Source organism: Podarcis gaigeae (genome assembly GCF_964106915.1).
Source record: "Podarcis gaigeae genome assembly, chromosome: 11".
NCBI classification, from domain to species: domain Eukaryota; kingdom Metazoa; phylum Chordata; class Lepidosauria; order Squamata; family Lacertidae; genus Podarcis; species Podarcis gaigeae.
The window spans coordinates 20,876,415-20,898,284 of NC_139687.1; the positions used below are offsets into that span (position 1 = coordinate 20,876,415).

Sequence of the window (21,870 nt, forward strand, 5' to 3'; positions counted from 1 at the left end):
ATTCCTAAAATAAAGGCTTTGGGGTGTGTGTTTTTTTAATAAAAAGTTATTTAAAACATTTTTTCAACTCATGTATCATTTTTCTTCTGTATGTTCATACCTGGTGCTACTAGCTGGTGTGGGTGTCATTGATTCTAGTGTAGCTTACACCAAAGTTTATGGGTTTGTAGTTAAAAAAGGTTTACTCAGAGTAGATCCATTGAAAGTAATAGACCTAAGTTAGTTGTGTCTATTTGTTTCAAAGTGTCTACTCTGAGTAGGACTAGCATTGGACACAGCTCATTGGCTCAGAGATTGATGCTCAATTTCAGAGATAACATATAAAATCAGACTTTTAAAAAGCTGTATGTTCAAATAAAAATAAGCACGTAGCGAGCACAGTAATTTATCTTGCCTTTCTGAGGTTCCCAGTGGCATACTTGGGAACAGCTGTCCCACCTCCTTGATTGTAATAGAATGTAGTGTTTTGTTTTAAAAGTATATATCTGGACCTCAAAATTAATTACTTCAGTGTTTCCAACTGGATAAATGATTAAGAACCAATTGTGAAATTACACTCTGAAATAAAACACTCAGGGCTTGTTAATGCTTTTCTTGGCATGAGGAAAGGACATATAGGTCTCTAATATTAAATGGTGTTTCAAAAGGGCGAGTTAGCACTTTGTTTGCCAAATGGACTTTCAAAAGCCGTCTTTGGTTACAAAGCTTGACTGTCTTTGTGTAAATCATGGAGTGGCTACAGTAAAATAGCTTTGTTCGAAAAGATAATCTCTGGCAGGCAGCATCAAAGGTTTGAAATTCTGGAAAGGGTGAAAAGAAATCCCTGCTTTTACACTGATTTATCCTGTAGGTCAGCAGCACCTCTGTGAAATTTGCCTGGGAATTATGGGATATTTGCTGTGTTGGGGGGGACCCCACCCTTTCACTGAATCAAAAGTTTTCTGCTTTTTAAAATTATTTTTATTTAACAATAAAAAAGAAGAAGAAGACATGCCTAGAATCCCGCAGGTGGGAGATGAGAGTGAAGTTACTGCTTTTAGGGAGTTTTACTGCAATTTGGAGCATTGGTTTTTATAGTATCTAAATTTATGAGTTCATATTTTTATGGTATAGTCTCATGACACATTCACTGTGCTCCATCATGCCCTGTTCCCCGTGTTGCTGTTCTTGATTTACAACTCGTGTGACTATGAATCATTCTCCTGGAAGGTCCCTTAATCCCTTGATAAACCTAAATAATGTGTAGTGTTTTTAATTTATGAGCTGAGCCATCTTATACCTAGAAGAAGGAGCATTTGCCTAAAACTTTGGTCAGCGATCAGTGGATTTAGATGTGTCTCATCTAAGTGAGCACTCACAGGATTGTATATGTGACCTGCACATGGAAGGAACAAAGCGTAGTCTCTTTCTAAAATGCGTTTATTACATACTACATTTATTTCCAACCTTCCTTCCATGTTGGACCACAGGGCGTCATACATAAGAGTTCCCTGTCCGTTTCCTGCCCAGACCCAGTTTAAACTTTAGCAGCATTGCTGCAGTATGTGCCTTCAGGAGATAATCTAAGCTCCTGCCATCTAGTTTTCTGTGTAGACGGCTTTTTGGTTTGTATGGGGAAACATTTATTTTTGTTTGTTTGACCCATTTTATACGCTGCTTAACACCGTAGTGTCTAAGCTGTGCATTCAGTGTGGTTTCAAAACAGATACAGAAGATGAAATAAGTTTTAATTCACCATAAAATTGTGTGAACCCTGCTCCTGCCAACCTAGCAGTTCGAAAGCACATCAAAGTGCAAGTAGATAAATAGGTATTGCTCTGGCGGGAAGGTAAACAGCGTTTCCGTGCACTGCTCTGGTTTGCCAGAAGCGGCTTAGTCACGCTGGCCACATGACCCAGAAGCTGTACGCCGGCTCCCTCAGCCAATAAAGTGAGATGAGCACCGCAACCCCAGAGTCGGTCACGACTGGACCTAATGGTCAGGGGTCCTTTACCTTTACATTTACTTAGCAGAGTGAAATGGCACAGCGGTTTAAGTCAAATGTTGTCCCGCCTCTCAAGAGCCAGGGCTGTGTAGTGGTTAAAGTGTTGGAGGAGCATGGTTCAAATTCCAATTCAGCCAGGAAGCTCACAGGGTGTCCCTTGGGCCAGCTACACACTCTCGGTCCTTCCTACCTCATAGGATTGTTGTAAGGGTAAAATGGGGAAGACGAGGAAAGGTGGGGCATCAATGTCATAACTATTCAATCAAAGCCAACGTATTCATGATTTACGTACTTAAGTCATCAAAACCAATATAATTAAAACCCAGTTCTTAGGGAGAACTAGGTGTCAGAGGACAAAAGGTGTTGTTTTTTGAGCAGAGTAAAAACCAGCAGCCAGGAGAGGAAGCGAAAGTACTCACGGATAGCTTGCAGCATCTTCAAGTCTTTTTTTATTTTTTAAGATGTTGGTGCCACTATATGTTAGAGCCCAATGAGGCCTCCTGTCAGGGTGGTTTTCTTCTTCTGAAATGAACATATTTATTATTTTATAGTGGATGCCTTGAAGGGCAGGAGAGCCCCCTTTGTTCCTTGTAGTCTGTCCAAGGCCTATTTTTGTTTGTAGTGGCTAAATGCGAGTTGATGGAAAGCTCTTATGCCCTCGTTTGTCTTTCACAGGGTGAATTGAAGATATAGTCTCCCAGCTGAACTACTATGAGGTCAGAAGCCTTGCTGCTATATTTCACACTGCTACACTTTGCTGGGGCTGATTTCCCAGAAGATCCTGAACCAATCAGTATTTCGCATGGCAACTGTGAGTATGAAAGGCAGGGAAACTGCACTTAGATTTCTTGTCCCTCAAGTTTCAATTCATGGCTTATTGGTCAGTGAGATTTAAATCTGTGAGTTCTACGCTCTTGTTTCCTGCTGCATCTCCATAGGCCTATCTTTGCTTTATTCCAGACCCTCCGTGTCCCTATTTTCCAGCAACATTCCCAGATTTACAGAAGCCATCCAGGCTTTTTTTATTTGCTCCCCAAATGTCCCGCTCTTCCTTAGGACATCCCTGTTTTCATCAGAGTAATGTTGGCGGGTATGGAGTTATCCGACCCCCGAGCCATCTGAAGGGAAGCTTTTTAATGTTTACTGTTTTATTTTGTGTTTATATATTTTGGAAGCCGCCCAGAGCGGCTGGGACATCCCAGTAAAATGGTGGGGTATAAATAGTAACATTATTATTATCACAGTCGTACCTTGGATCTCAAACACCTTGGCTCCCGAACAAATCAGCTCCCGAACGATCCAAACCCAGATTTGAGTGTTCTGGTTTTCGGACAATTTCCGGAAGCCAAACATCCGGCACGGCTTCCGATTGACTGCAGGAGCTTCCTGCAGCCAGTCGGAAGCGCGTGTTGGTTTCCAAATGTTTTAGAAGTCGAACGGACTTCTGGAACGGATTCTGTTCAACTTCCAAGGTACGACTGTTGTTGTTGTTGTTGTTGTTATTAAATAGTGCGTCCCTATTTTCATTGGAGAAAATGTTGGAGGGTATGCTCTTCCGCTTGCTAACACTATCCTTTTGCTACAAACCAGTAAACAAAAACTTGCTTTGTTGTAGTCTTTGAATGCAAGAGAGCGAGTTCCCACACCTGCTTTTGGTCGTATCTCAACCCACTGTCCTCTTCAACCTGGTACCTCTCTCCCTCAACAAAAAAATGCCACATTTCATGAAACTGCTCAACCGACAATCTGTGAAGTACTATTTCTATGAACGTCCTTTCAGTGGTGCTCAAACCAGAATTAGCCACGTCTTAGTATGAGCAATTAGATGTACCACAGACAAATCCTTAACAAGATAACCAAATTCTGGGCAAAACACACCATTTAGCACAGAAATGATGATGCATATGCCAAATTGCTGTGCGCGCACGCATGTGTACTCCATTTTTGCAGTTGTAATGTAAAACAGAATTTAGAAAGAAATAGTTTCCATTCTAGACCAGCTCTTAGTGGCAGCCTGCCTGGAAGCAGATTAGCATAATATTCTCTTGCCCATCAGGATTTAGATGTGTAAATGAGGAAACCTTTCACAGTATCTGGCTGTACAATGCCAGTCAAAAGGGTTCTTGTAAAAAATTCCGTTTTAGTTTCTACAGTGTACTGAAGTGCTTTGAGCCACATCACCAAATCTATAACTTGTAGTATTTGAGCAATATTTGCTCCATCCAAGTGGGATAACGAATGGGGAGCCAAAGGTCTTCATTGCTTTGATAAACCTAAACTAATGGAAGAAAAGGTACAAGGAGAATCCTGGGAACATGGAAGCCTATATTTGTTTCTTCTTGGCTACATACATACAAACTGTACACTCAACCAGCTCTGAAGAAACAGTTGCAGTCTAAAGCCAAGGAGGTCCAAAATTAGTCTATTTTTTTGCCAAAATGCAAGAACTGCATAATTTGCACATGGAGTTAAGTTTCCACTCTAGAGTTATACTTGTTGATCATCAGTTTCACATCTCTGTACTACAGTATATATTTATGTAGCTGTTTTTAAATCTCCTGTTGGGTTACCTGGAACATTCAAAGCCACCAATCAGACTTAGCCTTTGGTACCATCTGGGTGTGTCTCAAACTGCCATATAATATAAATTTCTCTCAGTGCTACCCCTGTAACTGAACAATGGATTCAGCATTCAAGACAATTAGATGTAGTGAGTTTCTACCTTCACTGTTTGTCAAAATTATAGGTAAGTGGATTAGAGGTATAATCTAGCTATGGCAATAGGCCAAAATGCTGACACCTTCGTCCTAGAGTCCATTAAAATCACTATGGCTTATTTCCTGGAAGATATATTTAGGTTTACAATATAATTTCATTTTCATGGTGTAATTGACAGTGTCCGCTTCCCAAATTAGAATCGGAAATAACAATTCTTCTGTCATATTGTCTGGTCATCCTGAAATATTTCATAGCAGAGGAATGGGCACGCATACATCCATACATCCACTCAGTTATAACATGTCAGGCAGACAATCCACATGGAGGTAGACTCCACAAAAGAAAAAGAAAAGATTTTACAAACTAAGTTCCATGTGAAGTGCCTGCACTGCATATATATTTTTGCGACAGAGGACACAGGGAACTCTTCAGTCATGTAAAGAGGTCACCAGCCCAGTAAGGGACTTTATAACACAATTTGAGAATCACTGATTTTGATGGTGTTAGGGTTCATCCAGCGGTCCACACATTTTTTTGCCAATTAATTTTTATTAATTTTTTGTATTTATAACCCATCAACGCCAAATTAAAACTAATTTGATACTTCTTCTTTTTTAAAAAAAAAACTGGCTTTCCGCCCTCTTTCTCAGATATTCCCATTTCTTCCCCTTTTGCATGCTGCTTATTTTACAGATTTGACATCCTTTTTTTTTTAGCATATTCCTCATTCCTCAGCTGTCGCTTTACCAACCCCTGCATATAGCCAAAACAAAATTATATCAAATAACAACAAGGTTATATACTTATTTAAAGGTTGTAGTTATTTAAATCTTTCATTCTCCTTTCTAACTTGCATGCAACTACATTTTCAGTCTCCAGTAGTTTCCATTCTCTGCCTGCTTGCGCAATCATCATTAGTGGTCCACACATTTTGACTGCCTTAGTAGCCATCTAGAATGTGTGATCACTGCCGATCCTGCACTCCTTTGTGGGATGGAAGGGATTTTGCTTGACATCATGTTGAGCTGCATGGGTGTTCGGGGTGTTGAGCTGCAGGGGACGTTTATCTGCTTCCAAAGCAAAGTGCAACTTAAGGGAAGAGACCCTGCCTTTCTAACAAGTTCTGGGACACAGGAGAAGGGGCTCCCAGTGAGGTCCCAAACAACACTAAATTAAGTCCAATCTCTAGCCAATTTCTCTCTGCCTTGGGGCAGGAACTCACCAGAGCAAAAGGCACTGTGACCAGTGGCAACCTAGAGGATGTATTTGTGAATCTCTGGATGCTTTCTGTACTGTACTGCAGAATTTATATTTCAAGGGCAAGAAACTAAACTGACTAAACAAAGAGCTACCAGATTGCTCAATCCCCTGAACCGCATCACTCACACCGACCTCATTTATCTCTGCATTTGCTATTATGGATTAGTGGCAGTCATCACAGCAGCGCAGTGTGGCTTGTGCATCTCCCTCACCCCCGAGAAGATTGTATTTTTTTCTATAGTATAATCACTGAAAGATGTGTGAAATTAGCAGTTGATTAGAGTATTATGGTTTTCAAGTCGGCTCCTTCCCATAAAAGTCTCGCTAGTCCATTCTGAAGCTGCCATCTCTGAAGCTTCAGAATAAAATTAGGTAAAATAAGAGAATGCAATCTACTTTCCATAAACAACCTCATAAGACTGTCTGCGAAGAAAATAAAAAGCAGATGCTTTTGTAGATGCAAAGCTCAATTAATGGCTCCCCTCTGTTCCTAAAAATAAGCACAATTAGAATGTTACCCTCATCATGTGGGCAGCCCGTAGATCTGCCAGTTTGGTATCTTTCAGTACTTTCTTATAATCACTAGACAGCGTGGCTACTGCTGTAATTGCTGGCCTTCTATAAAACATTGTTATGCTGTCGGATCGTCTTTGGCAGGCAGAATCCAGCTATTTAAAACTGCAAAGAGTGAATATAAACCCAGGTGTAAATGTTGGATTGCCTATTAACTTCTAGCAATTAAATGCTCTTCTTGAGGGCAGGGGGAGGATAACAATTTTTAAAATTGTGAAGAGTATAACATCCTGTTGAGCAGGGGTATTTGTTGCGTGGATGATTAACCCTATATGCCGAGAGAAAGAAATTGGGGCAGGAATTCTGGTTCCTGCATTTGAGGATAGACCATCTGAACGACTGTTACATGCTTTCACTGAGTGTCTCTCGACTTTTCTTCTTTCAACTCCTCTCTGCTTCTTACAGATACAAAACAGTATCCGGTGTTTGTGGGTCACAAGCCAGGACATAACGCCCCACAGAGGCACAAACTGGACGTCCAGTTGCTCATGATAATGGACAGAACCCTCTACATTGCTGCTAGGTCAGTCCTTCTTCTTTTCTCCTCCGAACTCTTCTCAACCATACAGAACTCTTCTTTTAGGTTTATTTCATAGCTCAAAGTGAGAGTGACATGAGAAGGCCTTCCACAATTGTGTGAATTGTCCATTGCAAATGAATCACTCTATACATCAGTTTCAAACCTTGTTTTTTGCAAGCTTACCTCCAACTCAGGAATCGTCGTAGCTGTTTCTCCCTGCTGATGTTTCACCCCAGACTGTAATACAGTCATAGGGAAAAGAAAGCGCACTCTCTTTGAAATCTGTGGTTTTACATATCAGGACATAATAACAATCGTCTGTTCCTTATCAGGACTTAAAATTAGGTAAATACAACCTCAGATGAACCATAACAAATGACATATTGCACTGTGTCAAATGATTACTATTCTGTCCTGATATGTAAAACCACAGAATTCAAAGAGGGTGCACTTTCTTTTCCCCCATGACTGTATATACCACAGCCTCACGCATAGATACAGGAAAAATTTCCCATCGGCACCAGATATCCATGTGGGCAAACCCTAGAGGTTTGCAACATCCGTATCATTGGGAGTCACCATGTGAGAAGCTCTTCTGTATAGTTCAGTGGGGAAATGATAGCTCTCCACAGGGAAGTGTCTACCTCGGGGGTCATGTAAGTTAGAGACTTACTCCATCATACCCTATCGGTAGACAAAAGACTAAAGAAGGGCCACAGATCTAGCTATCTATGAATGCCAGCTATTGGAGACCACAAATGGGAATGGGCTATTGTGTTCATGTCTTGCTTGTGGGCTCCTGATAGGGACCTAGTTGGCCTCTGTGGGAACAGCATGGTCTTTGGTCTGAACCAGCAGGGATCTCCATACATTCTGAAAGATAAGCCATTTATATCGATGGAACCCATTCGCTAGGCCCAGCCTTGAGCAATAGGCCCAATATTATTGGTGCATGGTCTAATGGGTAGGGGGAAAGCAAAAGAAAAGGGTATATCTATATTTAAATTGAACTTTGTAGCACTTAGAAACATGGAAATCATCAATAGATGAACCATAGTCTTCATAGGGAAAGAAGGTTCCTTCAACAACAATGAAAAAGGCAGTTATGTGGGAGGCAACAAATGACTTGGCTGGCCTCCATCCCTCCTCAGTGTTTCCCTTTGGCTTTTTTTAAAAATGCAGCCTCAAGGGCTTGGTACCCCAGTTGGAATTAATTTGTATTCCAAGAGTTGTGTTATATGTCCAGTTGGGGCTTAATGCTGTAAAGTCCTGTTGGCTGATGCCTTCAGCATTTTTTACCAGAGCAATTCATAATATACAGTAGCTGCTCCGCACTTGGGAATGTTGGAATCATTATGTTTTTAAAAGAGTTTTTGATTTAAAGTACACAACTAATTGCCTGTTTTGGAGAATAAACAAGAATAATCCATGTTGCATGAGTACATATTTGAAGCAGAATAAAAATTTAATGTCATTGGGAGACTAAGCATATTTTATAGTAAAGCAAAGAGACCAGGAGAGAGAACGGAGGGGGAAAGATGTGTTTACACTTCATTTCTTTCAAAGGATTTGGCAAGTTTAATGTTAATTATTATTATGGGACCTAGCTGCTGAGCCAGCTTCCTTCTTTGTGGTCTTTTTGGAAGCAGCAGTGAGCAAAGTTTTAAAGCTCTTAGTAGAAAAGTCACAATTAAGGGCAAGGTCTTATTTAGCAGCACAAAGTCCAACGGGGGCTTGTGGTGCAGGTTGGGCGTCTTGCTTTAGTAGCAGCCAATTTTTGAAAGTATCAACTTATTAGCACTCTTGCTCTGTGTACCAGTTGAGTTGTGTGAGTTGGCCCGAAGTGTTCTCTCAAATTCTTGAGTGCCTGCATAAGGTCTAGTTTACGTGACCATCTGGACAAGTGGCAAGCACTTCAAATAGCTGTGTTCATTGGCTTTCTGCCCAAGGGGAGCTGCTTGGGCATAGGCTTCTCAGCATATATTTCCCTCCTGTGACCAGTTTACCATGGACAAGGGAGGCAAATGATTTCAATAGGATTTTCAGCAGCCAATACATACCCCAAAGTCATGTGAACTGGCATTGGTGGATAGCAATGAAGATTGCTACCTCTTTGAGAATGCTAAACATTTGCCCGTTGGGATATGTTAATGCATACTTGATTACACAAAAATTTAAAAGGACTTTCTAATTAGAAACTAGTTGGGCCAACTTACAATTAGTCAGGTGGCAGCTTCAGATGCAAGTAGCAAATTAGTTACTCCAGAGCAGTCCTGTTAGAAACTATAGGCATAGCCCACAACTTCAGTAAGTGAACAGTGAAATGCTTCAAGGATGTTGTCATGGTCAAATCCTGCAAATTTGTGTGTATGTGTGTGTGTGTTTATTTGCGCATTCTTATCCCATTTTCCTCCAAGGAGCTCGGGCTGGCATACACAGCTGTTCCCCTCTCCATTTTATCTTCACAACATGCTGTTACGCCATAGTTTATCAGGAGAAGTCTTGAAAATGCATAGTGGTGATAATGGCAAGGAGGCTGTGGGTCTACTCAGGGAGGGAACCCCACAGAGACTATGATGTCCACAGGCCTTCCAAAATCTGGAGCCTTCATTGCATTACAATGTTATCTTTCTCTGCTCCAAAGATATGCAAAAACTGTTTTATTCCAAATGTCACTTAAAAGTTTCTTGCTGAGCTAGGAATCTGTGTGACAAGTAAAAATTCAGAGCCTACATCACTTTTATATTTAGGTGAAAACCTGGAAAGTGAATAATTTATTCATAATGCAGAGTCACTACCAGGAAATAGTACAAGGAAATTGTTCCTTGGCTCTTGGCTTTTGAGCTGTGGGGCTCCACAAGGCCCCATAAGCGTCTCCTATGCTATATATCTATATTGGGAACTGTCATCTGGGCATTTGGTACACAGTATATTGATACTCAGCTCTATCTCCCCATTCCATTGACATCAGGAGAAGCTGTGAAGGTGCTGCATGGGTGTCTGGGGCCAGTGATGAACTGAATGGGGACCAATTAACTGAGTCTGAAACCCAATAAAATGGAAGTGCTACGAATGGGTGATTCCCATGCCAAGGAATTAGGTATAGAACCTGTTCAGAGAGGGATTGTATTCCTCCTGAAGGAACAGGTCATAGTGTGGGACTACTCTGGGATTCCAGGCTTCTCACTGGCTTCTGTGGCTAGCAGTACTTTTGCACAGCTTAGGCTGGTTTGGTTTGCCAGCTAAGGCCATTTCTAGACTGGGATAGCATGGCCTCAGTAGTTCTATGTTCTAGTGATCTCCCACTTTGACTTCTGTAATTTGTTCTACATGGAGCTGTCCTTTGAGATAGTCCAGAGGCTGCAGCTAGTACAGCTGCTAGGTTGGTAAGTGGGGCGAACTGATAGGACCATGTGTTACTGGTCCCAAAAGCACTGGTGGTTGCCAAGTGTTAGCACTGCCATAAAAAGCCCCAAATGGCTTGGAACCCAAGATCCTAAAAGAGATGTCTTTCCCAGCCCCAACTATCTCAGACCCTATGCTCTGGCGCTAAGGTCTTGGGCTTAGGTCAGGGGCTTCCCAGCTGGTGTTGACTCATGACCACTTTTCAAGTGGTCTTTGTGGAATGCCCTCTCTAGTGAGGTGCTGTTGCCATCATTATTTGCTTTAAGGAGGAAGTTGAAAACATTTATGTTTGTTGTGGTACTTGATGGCTGAAGAATACTGTTTCTGGCAACTCTGAGCTCACTAGGAGCCACAGGTGAGAGCTGAGTGCAGGGTGGGGACCAAAGGTCTGACAAACAATCCCAAAGGAGCACGATGTGTACCACTCCCTAAAATAATAATTAGTGTGAATGAAAATTTGTACCTACAACACTGCATCTCCTTTGGCAGTTGTGGTATAACTCCAAGCACAGTGGCAAATATGAAACCAGTCAGAGGTGTTTATCAAGCAGCTTTGTGAATGCATTAATTGAGTTTCTTCTTGGCATAGATCCCTGAGCTACAATATCAGATGTTCCTTTCCACAGTGTTGTTTCCCCCCCAGTTGTCTAAATATAGCGATGTTAAGTATACATTTGTACCCAATTACCTAAAAAAAATAAAAACAAATGACTAACATTTGTTGTGGCATCTCAGAAGTACTCTGTGTTTACTTGGGAGCTAATTCTTAGATTTCAGATAAAAGCATTAGTGGTTGGTTGGTTGTTGTTGTTGTTGTTGTTGTTGTTTAAATCACAAGTATGCCATGTTCATTGTTGCCAAAAGAAGAAGGGGATGCTGGGATAGGAACACAGGAACCTGCTTTACACCAAGTCAGGCCATTAGTTCACCCAAGTTTGCATTGTCTTCACAGACTGTCAGTCGTTCTTCAGGATTTCAGATGGAGTCTCTTCCAGACCTATCTGAAGATGCTGGGGATTGAGTTTTGAGCCTCTTCTGTATGTGACACAGATGCTCATTGTCATTGAACCACAGCCCATACAAATGGAGGTTTTACTTGGGCGGTTATGAACTCCATTTGATTATAGGAAGGACACTGAACAAAGTAGGGGCCGAGGCACAATCCACACCACTGTAATCAGTGGGAATTAATCAATAAATCAGTGGGGAGTGCATTGCATTCCAGATCTTTACATAGAGCAAAATGGCATATTTGTATGTGCATCACTTAACAGCCACTTAGAGCTGTTTCCAGGTTTGTGTGGGATCCCAGCATGCACCATGCCAATGGGACCTTGCTCCCCACCCATTGCAATAGGCAACTGGTGGCCTCAGCTCTTCTCCCTTGTCCTCCATCCTCAAAGTCAGCTTTGGACAGGCAGGCAGGTAAAAAACTTGGGTCTTCATGGAAAGCAGATAACTCTCCAACTAAATGATGATGATAACACTTAAAAACATGTCAAGCGGTAGCTGAGGCTCCAGTTTCCTCCAAATCCATGCCTTGCTGTTTCATGCAAAATAAAGGTTTTATACCTTCACAGCAAAGCTACCTCCCCATACGTGGAAGGGACATTGTGCTGCTGTTGCAGGACTAGGACTAGCACATTAAAGAGCTAAGAATAAAATCTGGAGAGGCTCTTACACCCACTACTAGCTCATAGAAATTTCAGTTAGTGTGTCTTTCTCAGAGCTGGTAACAAGTACTAATAGTTCCCACATGGGCTCTTTTAAAGAGCCAGTGATTCCTTGGAGCACTTGACGTCATCAAATTGTCAGCTGCAAAAGGCCTTGGATGGTTAGCCTTATATACAGCTATTAAGAGCTGAACTCTCGAGGGCTAAGCAGCAGTCTCTATATATTCCTTATGCTTTGTATCTCTTAATTCACCAAGCAGGGATGTTTGATTGGCATGGTGATGTGAAGCAGCCGTTGAAGAGAACAGGATGAGGAGGGACAAGCAAATCTGAATCATTTGACAACATTTCTTTTCATACCTATACAAAAGGAGTGGTTTCTTTACTGCTCCCTCTCCTCCTATGACTTGGGGTGTGTGTGTTAAATCAAAGGGTTGTATCCATCTTTGCAAGTGTAGAGGTCCGCTCAGACAGTGTGGCTTCCCCTTCCTCTCATCTACCTCCGCAAACAGGACTGGCCTAACCATGAGGCAATGTGAGGCAACTGCCTCAGGTGGCAAGATCTGTCTTCCAAGGAACACATCAGGTGCTTCTGCTGTCGCGGTGTTCCTCAGCAGCCCTCCCCCAATGCTATCTTCATAGCAGCCCCCTTGAGAATAGGAGACACTGCTGGTCTTCTCCCACCCTTATGGAGGAAATGATGGAGGCTGACCTCTGTGGTCTCCTCAGGCTTTGCATCCACCTGGCGTGATTCAGGTCACACCCACCCACCCCATGATGGCCTTTGATTTCCAGTTCAACCATCTGGGAAGGTTGATTTGATCACTACCCCCACCCCCACCCCCTTCCTGCCGTTCCTGGTTTAACTCTTCATTCGCTCCTTCTTCCCTGAGCGGTGGGAGGCACCATTTTGTGGTTCGCCTCAGATGCCAAAATGTCTTGGGCCAGCCCTGCCCCTGAATCTCCCAAACCCTCCAGGAAGATTGGTTTAGGGAAGAGGGGGGTGAAGTTACATTGCATCAACAGAAGTCTTGTTTCAAAAGCGGAATAACAGCGTTGGATGCAACCCAAATATTTGGATCCTGCCCTCTTTCTACTTGCACACCACGCAAGGCTAAAAGTCGCCCCAGCCACCCTGGACGGCTTCCAACACACGTTAAAAGCATAATAAAGCATCAAGCACAAAAATACAGTATGCTTGAAAAACACATTATAATAAAAAGAGAGGTAGAGAAGCGGGGGATAAAAACAAAGGTGTTAGATTAAATACATGATCGCATATGGCACTTGACCCTCTCCCGTTACACTTTTGAGTCATCCCTCACAGATATTTGAGGATTTTTTTAAAAAAAATTTCAGCACACCTGAATGAACCCTTTGCAATTATGCCACACATAAAGGCTGCAGTTGGTGGCCGAGGGTCAGTTGGCACCAGTGATATTTAACTTTCTTCCCCTTATCCAGTTGCGCCATGGTAACCATCTGCAGTGCTGCTGCCTGGGGGTGGGGAAAAACGGAAGTGCTAGGATTGTCTATTTGTGTAAAGAATAACTTAATTAGCAAGAGCTATACAAATCCTCCAAGTAGGAGTTTGGGGAAGGGGGGAGGTGCTAGGCGGCAGCAGGGAAAATAGAACAGCAAAGTCACTTATTGTTAGCGGTTTAGCAAAGCCTAACTAGTTCTTGACAGTTCTTTCAATATTTGCCATTGTGTGAGCAGCTGTGGTTTAAATAACACATATGGAAATGGTTCTGAGTTATCTGGAAATCTGCTTTTGTACATTCAGATTGCTCCAGGAGTTGGCCTCTGCTTTCTCCAAGGGTTGATTGGCAAACCAGTCACTAAGTCATTAGAAGGAGCCAGAGTTAGAATAGAGCTTAGCAACCCAAGCCTGTTTTGAAATCTTTCTGCTTTCATTTTTGCTGGCAATTAACATATACAGAGCTGTGCTAAAAGAGGGCAAGTGGAACATTTCTGAAACCTTGCCAGTGCATAATAATCACTTGTTCATTTACAATTCAGATTTATTTATTTTTAATTCATTTTCGGTCTGCTTTTGCATAGCAGCACAATTGTGAAAAATCTATTGGGCGAGGAGGGGAAAGCCACGCTGCTGTGTCACCCATGAAGCTGAAATCAAACAAATAGGCAATTTTGCTCTGGTATTGACTTCCAATTGCAGCTCCCCCAATGAAGTCAAGCAAATAACAAGCCGGCGCATTAAAGCTACCTTATAAATAAATGGCATGTTCTACTGAAGATGGAATGTCTGAAAAGAAACACATACACAAACTCCTTCCACGGTTTGGCATCTTGCAAAGCAAACTGCCTCTGGTGCAATGGCAGGCAGCAAAATCATGAAAGCCTGGTTCTGTTAACAATACTGCCCCTATTCTCCCACGTGGGAAGAATTTTGCTTATTATTCTTTGCAGCAACGAGGGTTCTGTGTCTGCTTTAGTTAGAGGGTAACCTTGTTTCCCTCCCAGTCTGTTAAAACTAAGCAAATCTTGACAGCAGAGATTTCAAAAATGGAAGTTCTGTGTGCGTATACTACTCTCAGCAGGTTTCCACGGGTCCTTTAAAAGCAGAAGATCATTTAATTTCAACAGCAATTCTTCCTGTAGTGGAGAAGGGGGTTGGGAAATAGAGAGAAGGTTATGTTAAAGGGGTAGAAGGAGAAATGAAATTATGGCTATTTTTTTTTTTTAAATGTCTCCAACTGCCCTATTCTTTGCTCCCAATTCAGAGCAGATGCTTCAAGGTTTGATTAGACTGAGTGTTTTGCTTTCCTATCTCCAAGTTGAAAATGCCCTTGTAGTCCGTTGAGCACAGAAGGGGAATGTGTAGAAATATCTCACTTGCACTTCTTGGCCCTATTCTGTGTTTCCAAGGAGAAACTGACAGAATTTTTTTAAAAAAAGAACCTAGTTCTCAGCAAAACAAGAATGAACACAAGCAACTTAGGTAAAGCAATGTTGTCCTCTCTCTGCCAGAGGGTAAATGCTGAAACTCAATTTGGTCATCAAGTGCAGCGAAATTAACAGGGCTTTTGGGAACTGTGTGGTTATTGTCAAACCATTTCCCTTCATACTTTCTGTCAAAACATCTTGGCTGTGGTTGGGAAAATAGCCTTAAAACAATGAAGAAAACCTAGCCGCCTTAAAATCTTAAATGGTTAACTGTGGTACTCCATATGGTATCATGAGAACCTGACAAAAGATGTTCAATCAGCTAAACAAGGAGATATAAAAGAACACACCTGAGCAAAACTTATTTGGGGATATGGGACATGGTCGGCTTTTTTTTCAGCCAGAACTCGGTTTTGGCTCCTCTCAGGTAGCCACCATTGTCATTCCAAGAGAACAAGGGAGGCATTTATGGTGAGTTCCAACACCTCTTTTTCTAGATAAATAGCACTGGACATGGTATTCTGTCCAAAGCCCTTCATAGTAAAGGTAAAGGGACCCCTGACTGTTAGGTCCAGTCGTGGCCGACTCTGGAGTTGCGGCGCTCTTCTCGCTTTATTGGCCAAGGGAGCCGGTGTACAACTTCCGGGTCATGTGGCCAGCATGACAAAGCGTGTTCTCCTTCATGGAGAGCACATGTTGTGGTGGGGGCCGCCAGGACACTCCAAAGTTGGGGGCGGGCTAACTGATTGTTGGCCACTGATGCAATTGGGGCTTCCCTTGTTGTTGGGAAGAAATTAATGTTGCCATTTATTGATTGACAGCCAGAAATGCTAAAACTCCTTGCACGAGGCTAGGGCTTCCTCTTTTCGCCCGTGCAGCGGATTGCCCGTCCCTCCCTCCCTAGAATAGGGTTGTTCGCTTTGACCTTGCTATGCCTGTAATGGGGTCGTCTGCTTTGGAGCGGGGGCCTGGTAGGAATTTTGTCCATCTGGCTGATTGGCTGGGGCCATTTGGGTTTTGCCTACTGCGTAGCAAATCGTCACAACTTGTAAGGTTGCGGTTAGGCATTGGTTTATGGTTTGGTTGGTTGAGGGGCATGGATTGGCTGTGCCTGCCCCTCTAATGCTGCTGCTGCAAGGGATTCCGTTAAAGGAATTGGGGGCTAACTATTGCTTGTCCACTCTGTCAAGGGGGCTCGGGCCATAGCAATGAGCTCCTGGTTGCATTTGGGGTGAGGGCAGGTTCCCTGCTCTGCGTAACCCCCAAGTGTATTCCCCCATTCTGACTTTCGCATCGTGCGGAATGTCAGTCTGTCCCCCATGGTGGGGGCAGATAGTCGCAACCAATGCCTAAGCAACCACTCACAAATTTGTATTTTAATAAAGTTGTGGCCAAAATTATGCCAAAAACCTTAAACAAAAATTCTGTGTGATGTGTGAGTTATTGGGGTGGACCTGGGGACCTCGACACGCAAAGCCACTTCTGGCGAACCAGAGCAGCGCACGGAAACGCCGTTTACCTTCCTGCTGGAGCGGTACCTATTTATCTACTTGCACTTTGACGTGCTTTCAAACTGCTAGGATGGCAGGAGCAGGGACCGAGCAACGGGAGCTCACCCCGTCGTGGGGATTCAAGCTGCTGACCTTCTGACCGGCAAGCCCTAGGCTCTGTGGTTTAACCCACAGCGCCACCCGTGTCCCTTCAAGCCCTTCATACACAAGGGTTATTTTTCACAAAATTGTAAGATCCTCATGGGCTGTGTATCTATTAGAATAATCATAGCCATCACTTGTGAAGCTGAGGCCCACAAGCTTACAGGCTCCTGTTATGCTCAGCACAGGGATATGGGGATCTCAGGTCTTTGTTTAGTTTGTTTTTCACTAGAACCCCCCAAGGTCCACCAGCTGGAGAAGCGTGCAAAAATGGGATTACGAGGCTAGCCAGGAGGAACAGACCTATACTTAGAATTACAGAATAAGATTCATCTGAACACCCTGTTTCCAGTATGAGAAATAAACTCCCAGCCATTTCACATGATAGTCAGCTCCTTGTTTTCATATAAATGTCCCTTTTTTCAGCAGCATCCTTGTTGTGATTGTGGGAGTCGGAAGCCCTCGCCATTCTAATTCGCAAAATATATAAGTGAAACAGCTGTTCATGTTGAGTTGATGACCTTTAAGTTTCCTCTCCTTTCCTTCATAAAGCATATGAATCAGAAGGTGTATCTCCTAGCTTTCTTTCGAGTTGTCCCCAGGGTCCTGTCCCCCCACTCCCAAATATGGTCAATGATTTATCTGATTGCAAAGGACTCTTTTTGTAACAATGTCTGAGTTTATTTTGGCATTCATTCTTTCCCCTTTGTTTACAGGGACCATATTTATACTGTTGATATGGATGCATCACATACAGAAGAAATTTATTTTAGCAAAGTAAGTAGCATTCTGTCATTCTCCCACCAAGGACACAGGAAGAAACGGGGGGGGGGGGGATAAATTAGAAAAGGAACTTAGCTCCACTTCTTTCCAACATTGCTCTTAAAATTGCCCTGATCAAGGTGGATGGTGCATATTAATGACATAGAGGAAAGCTGGAAGACCTGCCATGTCCCCAGTGAACTTCTGATAAGTGGCTTAGCTGAGATGATGAGTAATCTGCATTGTAATGTCCATCAAATGTCTTACTTCGATCCTGAAGCTTTGTTGAACAGCTAATACCATAGTAATTGGCTATAAGACCCTTTTAATAAGCAAAGTCTGCTTACCTATTTAATGAATTTACCATATTTAATGAATATGGTTTTATGTCCAATCACATACCCACCAACATTTATCCAATGAAAATAGGGACGTCCTGTTTGATGATTACTTTATTATTTTATACTCTGCCCATCTGACTGGGATGTCCCAGTCACTCTGGGAGGCTTCCAACATATATAAAAACATAATAAAATATTAAACTTTTTTTTAAAAAAAAATCTTCCCTATACTGCCTTCAGAGGTCTTCTAAAGGTTGTATCTTATCTCCTTGGCTTGGTGGGTCGTATGATTCCATAACCTCCAGCATTTCTCTGATGAAAATAGGGATGTCCTACCATACCTTTCAACATTTCCCCAATAAAAATAGGGACGTTCTAAGGAAGGTTACAACATTCAGGGATCAAATCAGAAACCAGGATGACATCTGTAAATCCGGGACTGTCCCTGTAAAACAGGCACTTGGAGGATCTGCAATCAAGCAGATTTTTTGTAAAGTTTATTTATTTATTATTACTACTTCATTTTATAATGTATATAATCAAGCAGATATATACTAAGCAAAACATAGGTTGTTGTTTTTTTTCTAATTGGCTTCTAAGGACATCTACATTGTACCCAAGGTAAATTAAGATGGAAATTGAAGTGTTTTTCCTGTTCCTCGTTAAGTAGGCATAAGTGACGTGTGATAAGAAAGAGCTGTACGTAGGTATCAGAGTTGGGAGAAAAAGGCTTGTCTCACTTCTTTGTGTGCATCTGGCACCCTGGGAATGATGACTAACATCATGTTCAAGAGTGGAGCTAAAATTACAGGCTAAACTAACAGACCTGAGAAGCAGTTGGGAAAATGGTGATCTAACATCAGTGAAAAAAACACATTTTACTTGATAAAGATACTTCACAACTGAGTAACAGAGCTATATGTTAGGTGGAAATATTGTCCGCAATATTTGCATAACTGTTGGTATTGTAAGACATGCATTATGTGATTTAAGGTACCCAGACAGTATATCTTTCAGTGGCTCCAGTTATCAACATTTCCCTCCCCTTTGAGTGCAAGTAATTTAAAATGGGTCTGCTTATTAGCCAAACTCTAGTTTATAGAGCAACAAATAAGCGAGTTTGACATTTGTTTTCAGCCAGAGGAGAGTTCAAAGAGAATGGTTTTTGCAAGTAAAAGCTTCTGAAGACAGGAACATAGGAAGCCATCTTATACCAATGCACACCATTGATCAATCCAGCTGAGTATTGTTTGTACTCACTATTTAGCAGCTATTTAGAGTTTTAAAACAGAAGTCTGTCCCCAGCCCTACGTGGCAATGTGGGATCTTCCACCCACAAAGCATGCACTCTTCCACTGAGAGAGAGAACCCTTCTAGTTTGTGAGCCAGTTTTGAGTAAGACAGGTTGCTTGAATCAGATCTCATTGTTTCTCTGTCGGGGGTTCAGGTAGAATGCCAGAGTCCATCTTTGGTTTAAAACATGGTAGAGTCATAGCTTAGGCATTTGTAGAAGATGGACTGAGATAAGTGAAGGTTGCCCCTCCTGTTTATTGCTGCTGGTTTGATTTTAATTGACATTTTAATCGAAGTTGTAAGTTCATCTGCTGTTTTATATAGCAATATCTTTTATGTAACCCACCCAACAATCATTGGTGAAAGTCTGGATATATTTATTTTAGGACTGCCATATGTTTAGAATTTCCTGGGATTTGCCCTTTGGAAATGGCGTTCGGGCAGAATTATCTAAAATCGGTTAAAATGTCCGGATTTTCACATTTTAAAACATGGCAACCCTAATTTAGGTAAACCTTGCAAATGTTACTGTGACTAAAAAGTTCAAAATTAGAAGACAAGGCAACCGTCAAATGTGTAACTAATTTTATTTTATTGCAGATAAAACAGATTTTTTTATAGATGTACACACATTTATTGCAAATAAAACACAGATTTTCACACATACAAATACTTATATATGTAAATAGTCTATATTAACAAGGAAAACATGAATATGCAACCATTTGTTAATGTTTTCCTCTCACCAAATTTGCTTGTTTTCAGTGAGGTGTTTTCAGTTTGCCAGGTACCATTCAAAGCTTTGCAAGTGTTCTGCATCTGTGGTGTTCCATTGTTATGGTAAATTAACCATAGTCAAAGTGCAGAAAGCTTTCAATAAGCTTAGATTGAGAAGTAGTTTTCCTTAGGGAACTCTTACTTTTGAAATCAAACACAACAACCTCTGGGCTCTTAATTGATTTCTTCCTTGATCCTTGCAGAAATTGACATGGAAATCCAGGCAGCTCGATGTAGACACATGCAGAATGAAGGGAAAACATAAGGTAGGTAATTTTCATTTCTCTGGCAGCTGCCAGTTTTGTTTAGCTTCTTGACTGTTATCTCAGACCACTCTCTGTGATGTGGATCATGCCATTCAGCTAGTAATTGCTTCCACACACACACACAGCCCGCCCATCAGCTTATTGAAGACTTTAATTTGCAAAAATAGTTTGCTTCTAATGTGATGAAACATTATGACAGCAGGCACAGCAACATCGTAAAATGCTTAGGAGCACTGGGATTGGGATTCAGCAAGGTGTACTGACATCATTCAATGCTATATTGAGGAGCTAAGCACAACTATCCAATTTCCCTTGGTTGCTGGCATAATAGTGTGTCTAATATATGTGGCCTTTTTCTGGGCATAGGGAGGCAGAAATGATCCTAGACAAATGTTATAGTAATGCAAGATATGATTAACTGTGGATAAACCTAAATGAAATATAGTCGGCTCCATTTTTTCCATTACACCCTGAGCTCTCTTTACTAAGCTGGTACTTACTAGCAGTGTCATTTACCATAGTGTAGGAAAGTGAAGTACTGAGGTCCTCTTCTTGATTCAAAGACTAGCATTAAGATTCACTCCATCTAATGAACACCAGCAAAGAGGAGCAATATGATGGCCTCAGGTCCTAACAGTCAATTTGTTTGGTTAAGCCAGTTTGTACTGGTCAAACAGATATTTTTATTTAACTGTTGTAGCCATTTTGCAAGGAAACCTGAAAGTGTTAAGAAGAATATTTGCAATGTGTTTGCTGAAATAATATTTGTGCTCTTCTTATTTTTTGCAGGATGAATGTCATAATTTTATTAAGGTTCTTCTAAAAAGAGATGATGATACATTATTTATTTGTGGGACAAATGCCTTCAGTCCCTCCTGCAGAAATTATAAGGTATGCATTGCATTTTTAAAGAATGCATTAATGATTGGAAAGATTTTACCATAAATTATTATAATGGCTTGAAATCTATTGGTATCATTTGACTAAAATGCATTCAGCATTTTTTTTGTGTGGCAAGGCATCCCTCCTAGTCTTTGGTCTTCCCCATACCAAGAATAAAAGACATGACAACCAATATTTGGGTGAAATCAGGCCACAACTTTATTGACAACGGATGTAAGAAGTTTGGCATAGGCACTGGGTAGATCTCACCCCGGCCGGCTGGCTGGCCAGCCTGCCAGAAGAACTTGAGTTTTGGGGTCAACCAAAAATGAAGGAATCCTTGACCTACATCAAGGGGTAATGTCCCCACCACCACCACCACCACTAGATTGTACCTGTGCTGTGACCCTGCGCCCCCACCTGGGAGACTGGACAGAAGCATCTCCCCTGGATCCCTTTAACAGGATACCCCACTTCAGAGGGTCCAGGCAGAGGCTGTAACCTCTTCTCCAATCAAGGCTACGCCTGTCCGATTCCTGAACCGCCAAAGTTGTGAGAATTGCTATGAGGATGGCGAAAAGCAGAGCACTGGAGCCAATTTGCCAACTGGGGAAATTCCAGCCTGGCCCCAAATACGGCAATTGACTATGGCATAGCAAGATTGGAGAGAACAACACGCAACAGCAATACAGTGGTACCTCGGGTTAAGAACTTAATTTGTTCCAGAGGTCCATTCTTAACCTGAAACTGTTCTTAACCTGAGGTACCACTTTAGCTAATGGGGCCTCCTGCTGCCGCCGGAGCACGATTTCTGTTGTCATCCTGAAGCAAAGTTCTTAACCCGATGTACTATT

The 21,870-nt window shown here is 41.9% G+C and overlaps 1 protein-coding gene across 12 annotated transcripts in view; it reads left to right on the plus strand.

Annotated features, from left to right (window-relative positions):
* SEMA6A (semaphorin 6A) overlaps window positions 1-21,870 on the plus strand; it is a 180,370-nt gene that overhangs the window by 91,191 nt on the left and 67,309 nt on the right. For 9 of the 12 annotated variants that reach the window (XM_083702229.1, XM_083702234.1, XM_083702224.1 and 6 more), the window contains exons 2-6: window positions 2,660-2,795; window positions 6,941-7,058; window positions 17,412-17,472; window positions 20,072-20,134; window positions 20,924-21,025. In XM_083702229.1, coding sequence (XP_083558355.1) covers window positions 2,696-2,795; window positions 6,941-7,058; window positions 17,412-17,472; window positions 20,072-20,134; window positions 20,924-21,025 — 444 coding nt within the window. In that variant the 5' untranslated portion in view covers window positions 2,660-2,695. Of the gene's footprint in view, window positions 1-2,631; window positions 2,796-6,940; window positions 7,059-17,411; window positions 17,473-20,071; window positions 20,135-20,923; window positions 21,026-21,870 lie in introns of all 12 variants that reach the window. The other 3 variants (XM_083702231.1, XM_083702225.1, XM_083702227.1) reach the window with 1 other exon arrangement.